Consider the following 8,689-nt stretch of genomic DNA (forward strand, 5'->3'; position numbering starts at 1 on the left):
AACTCCACACAGAAAGGCCCGGGAGATACCCCACCTGGGTACCTAGGCAACGCGGAAACCTGGTCCCCAAGCGGGAATCGAACCCTGGACCTTCTTGCTGTGAGGTGACAGTGTTAACCACTACACCACCGTGCCGCTTTCTTGCCACAAGGAAGATTCAGGGGCTATTGGGATACATGCAGCATGGCGGTTACAATAGCCGGTTTGATTAGTGGGGTTAGGGGGGGGGGGGGGGGGGGGGGGGGCTTGCTCCTGTTTCCCGTTGACCCACCTGTATTGTGACGATGCGTGGCAGGGGCTGGCGAGTGTTGGCGCCCCCTTCGACGGCGATGCCCAGGGTGCTGGCGCTCTTTGCCACCCTCACCAGTGTGGAGGTTGGCTCCAGGAGGCCAGGCTGCAGGGAGCGAGAGAGAGAGGTAAGAGGAGAAGTTAATTCAGCATATTTACATATCCATCATAATGTACTGCAGCGGCGATGTTCTATAAGCACCCTCTGTCTGTCCCTGTAAGTCCCCTCTTTCAACTGATTTCTAGGAACCGGGGGTTGGGTTTAAGACTCTCCTACGCTACAGGGGCGGTGAATGAAATGAAAATGGGTGAGTGAGTGATTGAAACAGAAAAATGACAAATAATTTTTGAAGGGATAACAAAAAGCGACTCATGAGCGAAGGAAGAGGAAACAGTCTGCGAGCACACAGAGGGAGGAGAGAATAGACAGATCACGGTTAGGATAACTGAGCTTCAGGGGAGGATTAGTGACAAAAGCACATCGCATCTCTCGCCGTTTATCAGCCTGTTATACTCTGCTTTCGTTCCGCTGACTCGCACTCGCACACACATCTCAGTTCACTGGATTCCTCTCTATCTCTGTTACTCCGATTCATTAATTCCATCCATCCATCCATCCATCCATCCATCCATCCATCCATCCATCCATCCATCCATCCATCCATCCATCCATCCATCCATCCATCCATCCATCCATCCATCCATCCATCCATCCATCCATCCATCCTTTCAATCTGTTTATTCCATCCATCCATCCATCCATCCATCCATCCATCCATCCATCCATCCATCCATCCATCCATCCAGTCATGTGTGTTTCTCTCTGTTCCGCTCGGGCCCCCCCCGCTCACCGGTTTGGTGAGGGTCCCCCTGCCGCTCCCCTGGGGGGCACGCATGCACGCAGAGCGGGGGCTGCCATCTTTGCTGAGGTGCCCCGACTCGGCGATGTCCACTCCGCTGTCCTCACTGAGGGTTTGGCCGCTGTCCGACAGCTGGGATAGGGTCCCTCCTGAGGGGACATAACAGAGGTGGTTAGTAGGGACTGTCCGACAGCTGGGAGAGGGTCCCTCCTGAGGGGACATAACAGAGGTGGTTAGTAGGGACTGTCTGACAGCTGGGAGAGGGTCCCTCCTGAGGGGACATAACAGAGGTGGTTAGTAGGGACTGTCTGACAGCTGGGAGAGGGTCCCTCCTGAGGGGACATAACAGAGGTGATTAGTAGGGACTGTCTGACAGCTGGGATAGGGTCCCTCCTGAGGGGACATACCAGAGGTGGTTAGGGATCGTCTGCACATTGCAGGGCTCTTTGGGTCGTCTGGGGAAAAGCTTTCATCGCAGCTCAACCAATCAGTTTGCTATACAATTATATATGAATACAATCTAGATAGTGAGGTCAAGACCCCTTGCTGATCAATTGTTAATAGGGATGCTCGATATTGGCTTTTTTACCGATACCGATATACCGATATTGTCCAACTCTTAATTTCCGATACCGATATCAACCGATATCAACCAATACCGATATATGCAGGGTTTCCCCCCCCAAAAATGGAATAATTTCAGGTAATTAACATTACATATCTCTTGTTGTGGAATTAACACAATATTATGCATACTTTCGACAATAAATAAAATCTGAATTTGTTCTTACTTGCTTGCCTGGGTAAATAAAGCTTATAGAAATGTAAAAAATAAAAAAATAAAAAAATAAAAATTAAATTATTTTGAAAACCGATACCGATATTTTCCGATATCACATTTTAATGCCGATATCGGCCGATAATATCGGTAGGCCGATAATATCGGACATCCCTAATTGTTAATATTCTATATTTAGTACGATTTCATACTTGACCTGACAGTTACTCTCGATGCATACACTCTATTCTGACATCTGTCAACCGGAAGGAATACGTTGGCCAGGCCCGACACATTACAATTAACCCTTTCACTACCACACTACATAAAGGGTTAACCCTTTCACTGTGACAATACAGAAGGTTAACCCGTTCACTGCCACGCGGCAAAGGGTTAACCCTTTCACTACCACACTACAGACGGTTAACCCTTTCACTACCACACTAGACAGACGGTATGTAGTGTGGTAGTGAAAGGGTTAAACCTCTGTAGTGTGGTAGTGAAAGGGTTAAAGGCATGTGTGTTTTAAAGGGGATGAGGGAGACGTATCCATTGATTGACCAAGATTTCCCCCCCCAGAAACAAACCTGGCAACCAGGGTGCTTGAAGATGAGCTATTTAAATAGTTCCGGTGGTGCGCCCAAATCTTCACCAATCATATATTTGTCTATTAAGTCTGTGGACTGTGCACCCTGCTTATTAAGTCCTAATGGCCCATAATGCATTACCCAAATCACCGAACATAAGAACTAGGGATGCTCGATATTGGCTTTTTTACCGATACCGATATTCCGATATTGTCCAACTCTTAATTTCCGATATCAACCGATACCGATATATGCAGGGTTTCCCCCCCCCAAAAAACGGAATAATTTCAGGTAACTAATAATTTCACTGGATATATATATAACAAATATTGTTATTGTTTTTGTTTTTTTTAACCGATATTTTCCGATATCACATTTTACTGCCGATATCGGCCGATAATATCGGTCGGCCGATAATATCGGACATCCCTAATAAGAACCCATTTCCTACCACTCCCCCCCTCCCTCCCTCCGTACAGGCCTGCCCGTCTCACCTCGAGCCTGGGGAAGGGGCCGCACCTCGTTGACGTCAGGCTCTGCGTTGGGTCTGTGGACCTCGACCATGACAAACTGTTGCTTGGTACCAGGGGAGTTAGGCGAGGCCTTGGCGAGGGGGTTAGCGGGCAGGGGAGGCGGCGCAGGAGGGGCCGGGAGCGGGGGTGGAGGTGGAGGAGAAGGGGAGGGGGGCGCCGCGGGCTTGGTCCCTCTGGTGGGGGACTGAACCCTGGGGAAGGGTCCGATAGGGTGGCGGTTCACCATGGAGAGCTGAGCGGCCGGTATCTGCGCTCTCTTGGCAGACAACGAGGGCTCTCGCTTTCGTGGGGTGGAGGGGTCCCGACAGGGTCCTCCTCTCTTGTGGGCCAGGGGGGGCGAGGTGGGGGCGTGCCCGGGGTCTTTGTAGGGGTGCCGGGAGGAGGGGGCGGTGAAGTAGAGGCCCGAGTGGGAGGATTCAGACGAGGGGCTCTTGTCGACCTGGTCTCTTCTGCTGGGGCGCCTCTGCACCCCAGGCGGGGGTGGGGGTTTGAACGAGGGGGGGGGCTCGACTGTGGCGGAGTTTACGTCGTCCTGAGTTGGAAAAACAGACAAGACATAAAATATCACCTTTAACCCATTCAGCACACGTACGTAGATATTATATTCAAATACCGCACATAATTCAAACCCAATGTTCATCTGTTTTTTCATGCTACTCATTCTCTTGCTTTCTCTCTTTCTTTAAACACACAATATATATACACACACGCACGCATGCACGCACGCACGCACGCACGCACACACACACACACACACACACACACACACACACACACACACACACACACACACACACACACACACACACACACACACACACACACACACGCACACACACACACACACACACACACACACACACACACACTGCACTGGACACCTCTTACACCTTAAGGTTCTGAAAACATTTAAGATAGTTTTACAGCTCAACACATCCAAATGAGAGTCCCACAGGTTAACAGGATGCCGGTCGCCGGTTCGATTCCCGCCGGTCCTCTGTGTTCTCGGGCAGAGAGAGCTCAAACAAACAAAAAAACAACGGTGGAATGAGCGACACGGAGACATGAGGGGCGGGCGAGCAGCTGATGTATGGAGTGAAAGTAAGAGAGAGAGAGGGTGGGAAACAATCAAATCTAACAAAGAAACAGACAATTAAAACAAACATAGGTATGATTGGTGGTTGGTGGCTTAATGCTGAACTGTGGGACCTTGTTGTAGTACTAGAGTCCTGGACTGATTTTCAGGACTCGTGACTCGACTTGGACTTGAGCACTGATGACTCAGACTTGGACTTGGACTCGAGCATTGACTGCATTCGGACTCGGAAGGTGCAGACGAGGACTCGGAGACTTGTTAATTGATTAATACAGTTATTTATTAAAAACATAAGATATTGATGACTAGTGCATTTGTTTGGCTATTGTGTTGTGTCACAAAGTAAATCAACTCCCTTTGAAATGGTGACCGCTGTGTCATTTTATGTTTTAATGTAGACCTTTTTTTATTTGTATGTCAGCTCTTTGACTGCCAGAGTGGAGTGGACTCAACCTTGATGACTTGGACTCGGACTCGGACTAGGGTAATGGGGACTCGACTCTGGCTCTTCTTTGGTGACTCGGACTTGGACTCGGACTCAAGACTCGACTCGGACCGGAGATTTAGTGACTCGGCTACAACACTACCTGCTCCCTTAATCCCCAGGAGGAAGCCGGCGACCCTCCATCATCTGAGACTGTCTCACTCTCGTGGTTCTTTTCCACCGCGTGGTACCGACTCAGCTCTACTCCACTCTCTCCTCGACTCTACTCCACTCTGCTTTTGGTACCAGGCAATTTCCCACTGCGCATAGTATCCCCAGCGACGCCGCACGAAAAACCGCACACAATTTCATCGTCGCCGTAACTGCTTATTCTGGTCTACAGCTGCTGCCATAGTGGACCTTATATTGTCGTTAACCATCTGTCGTGTGGCAGTGAAGGGGTTAACCTTCTATAGTGTGGTAGTGAAGGGGATAACCTTCTATAGTGTGATAGTGAAGGGGATAACCTTCTATAGTGTGATAGTGAAGGGGATAACCTTCTATAGTGTGGTAGTGAAGGGGTTAACCTTCTATAGTGTGGTAGTGAAGGGGTTAACCTTCTATAGTGTGGTAGTGAAGGGGATAACCTTCTATAGTGTGGTAGTGAAGGGGTTAACCTTCTATGGTGTGGTAGTGAAGGGGACAACCTTCTATAGTGTGGTAGTGAAGGGGATAGCCTTCTATAGTGTGGTAGTGAAGGGGTTAACCTTCTATAGTGTGGTAGTGAAGGGGATAACCTTCTATAGTGTGATAGTGAAGGGGATAACCTTCTATAGTGTGATAGTGAAGGGGATAACCTTCTATGGTGTGGTAGTGAAGGGGATAACCTTCTATGGTGTGGTAGTGAAGGGGATAACCTTCTATAATGTGGTAGTGAAGGGGATAACCTTCTATAGTGTGATAGTGAAGGGGATAACCTTCTATGGTGTGGTAGTGAAGGGGATAACCTTCTATAGTGTGATAGTGAAGGGGATAACCTTCTATGGTGTGGTAGTGAAGGGGATAACCTTCTATAGTGTGATAGTGAAGGGGATAACCTTCTATAGTGTGATAGTGAAGGGGATAACCTTCTATAGTGTGGTAGTGAAGGGGATAGCCTTCTATAGTGTGGTAGTGAAGGGGATAACCTTCTATAGTGTGGTAGTGAAGGGGTTAACCTTCTATAGTGTGGTAGTGAAGGGGATAACCTTCTATAGTGTGGTAGTGAAGGGGATAACCTTCTATAGTGTGATAGTGAAGGGGATAACCTTCTATAGTGTGGTAGTGAAGGGGATAACCGTCTATAGTGTGACAGTGAAAGGGTTAACCTTCTATAGTGTGGTAGTGAAGGGGATAACCTTCTATAGTGTGGTAGTGAAGGGGATAACCTTCTATGGTGTGGTAGTGAAGGGGTTAACCTTCTATAGTGTGGTAGTGAAGGGGATAACCTTCTATGGTGTGGTAGTGAAGGGGATAACCTTCTATAGTGTGATAGTGAAGGGGATAACCTTCTATAGTGTGGTAGTGAAGGGGATAACCGTCTATAGTGTGACAGTGAAAGGGTTAACCTTCTATAGTGTGGTAGTGAAGGGGATAACCATCTATAGTGTGACAGTGAAAGGGTTAACCTTCTATAATGTGGTAGTGAAGGGGTTAACCTTCTATAGTGTGGTAGTGAAGGGGTTAACCATCTATGGTGTGACGGTGAAAGGGTTAACCTTCTATAGTGTGACAGTGAAAGGGTTAACCTTCTATAGTGTGGTAGTGAAGGGGTTAACCTTCTATAGTGTGGTAGTGAAGGGGATAACCTTCTATAGTGTGGTAGTGAAGGGGATAACCTTCTATAGTGTGACAGTGAAAGGGTTAACCTTCTATAGTGTGACAGTGAAAGGGTTAACCTTCTATGGTGTGGTAGTGAAGGGGATAACCTTCTATAGTGTGACAGTGAAAGGGTTAACCTTCTATAGTGTGACAGTGAAAGGGTTAACCTTCTATAGTGTGGTAGTGAAGGGGATAACCTTCTATAGTGTGACAGTGAAAGGGTTAACCTTCTATAGTGTGACAGTGAAAGGGTTAACCTTCTATAGTGTGGTAGTGAAGGGGTTAACCTTCTATAGTGTGGTAGTGAAGGGGATAACCGTCTATAGTGTGGTAGTGAAGGGGATAACCTTCTATAGTGTGGTAGTGAAGGGGATAACCTTCTATAGTGTGGTAGTGAAAGGGTTAACCTTCTATAGTGTGGTAGTGAAGGGGATAACCTTCTATAGTGTGGTAGTGAAAGGGTTAACCTTCTATAGTGTGGTAGTGAAGGGGATAACCTTCTATAGTGTGGTAGTGAAGGGTTAACCTTCTATAGTGTGGTAGTGAAGGGGACAACCTTCTATAGTGTGACAGTGAAAGGGTTAACCTTCTATAGTGTGGTAGTGAAGGGGATAACCGTCTATAGTGTGGTAGTGAAGGGGTTAACCTTCTATGGTGTGGTAGTGAAGGGGATAACCTTCTATGGTGTGGTAGTGAATGGGTTAACCTTCTATAGTGTGGTAGTGAAGGGGTTAACCTTCTATAGTGTGGTAGTGAAGGGGTTAACCTTCTATAGTGTGGTAGTGAAGGGGATAACCTTCTATAGTGTGGTAGTGAAGGGGATAGCCTTCTATAGTGTGGTAGTGAAGGGGATAGCCTTCTATAGTGTGGTAGTGAAGGGGATAGCCTTCTATAGTGTGGTAGTGAAGGGGATAACCTTCTATAGTGTGGTAGTGAAGGGGATAACATTCTATAGTGTGGTAGTGAAGGGGATAACCTTCTATAGTGTGGTAGTGAAGGGGATAACATTCTATAGTGTGGTAGTGAAGGGGATAACATTCTATAGTGTGGTAGTGAAGGGGATAACATTCTATAGTGTGGTAGTGAAGGGGATAACATTCTATAGTGTGGTAGTGAAGGGGATAACCTTCTATAGTGTGGTAGTGAAGGGGATAACCTTCTATGGTGTGGTAGTGAAGGGGTTAACCGTCTATAGTGTGACGGTGAAAGGGTTAACCTTCTATAGTGTGGTAGTGAAGGGGACAACCTTCTATGGTGTGACGGTGAAAGGGTTAACCTTCTATAGTGTGGTAGTGAAAGGGTTAATGTTCCCTATTGACCTCATAAAAAAAAAATTGCGTTTGTGCAAAGATCGCTAGATTCGTCATTTTCTAATTAAAATTTTCATTCATTTTTCCAATTTTCTGGCGGATAAGGAGTCGACGGTGCCGTAGTGTCTCGAGTGATGACTCTCTCCGACCAATCAGCCCAGTGGGGAAACCGAGAGTCTGAGTGAGGACTCGGAGCAGGAGCTTGTGCAGAACGGCCCTGTGTGTGTCACCTCCAGTGTCACCGTGAGGGAGGGAGGTGAAGGAAATATTGGGAGGGAGAAACTAAACGAGCACACTACACACTCTGAGAGACGCTCCTCGCCTCCATTAGGAGCTGACAGGCTTCGACCTTTGTCTGTTTACGAGATCCAGGGCGCCGACCACCTATCGCTCTCCTCCTCCCTCGCTCCCTCCCTCCCTCCCTGCCTCCTTCCTTCTCGATCCTGTCCCATGCTGTGTCCATCTGTCAGGGGGGTGAGGGGTGGGGGAGAGGGAGGGGGGGCGGAGGGCTGAGATCGCCAGGCTCACCAGAGAGATATCCGGCAGCAACGTGTCCAGACTTTCTGGAGTATCGTCCCCATTAGTGTCCACCACGCTGTCGTTCTGAGACACGGAGACAGAGAGGGAGAGAGGGAGGGAGGGGGGGGAGCAGAGGGGGTGGGGGAGCAGAGAGGGTGGGGGAGCAGAGAGGGTGGTGGGGTTGAGGGAGGGGGCGAAACAGGGAGGCAGAGAGGGAAGGGTTGAAAGAGGAGAGAGGAGACGGCAGGGATGGAAAGAGAGAAAGAGACAGGAAATTAGGTAAGAGGGTGAGCGTGACAGTGAGAGGAATTGAGAGAGAGAGAGAGAGGGAGCGAGAGAGCGAGAGAGAGAGAGAGAGAGAGAGAGAGAGAGAGAGAGAGAGAGAGAGAGAGAGAGTTAGTGAGCAGATGTCAAACACATATGTGTGTTTTTCC

The 8,689-nt window shown here is 48.2% G+C and overlaps 1 protein-coding gene across 1 annotated transcript; it reads right to left on the bottom strand.

Annotated features, from left to right (window-relative positions):
- Nucleotides 1-271: 271 nt before the first annotated feature.
- LOC311247701 (whirlin-like) lies at nucleotides 272-8,339 on the bottom strand (the record flags this gene model as incomplete). Its single annotated transcript, XM_084338710.1, has 4 exons — nucleotides 272-394; nucleotides 1,140-1,297; nucleotides 3,008-3,578; nucleotides 8,265-8,339. Coding segments are annotated over 4 exons (927 nt in total), but the record flags the coding sequence as incomplete, so codon positions are not given.
- Nucleotides 8,340-8,689: the final 350 nt, after the last annotated feature.

Source organism: Notolepis coatsorum (assembly GCF_963971535.1).
Source record: "Notolepis coatsorum genome assembly, contig: SCAFFOLD_4072, whole genome shotgun sequence".
NCBI classification, from domain to species: domain Eukaryota; kingdom Metazoa; phylum Chordata; class Actinopteri; order Aulopiformes; family Paralepididae; genus Notolepis; species Notolepis coatsorum.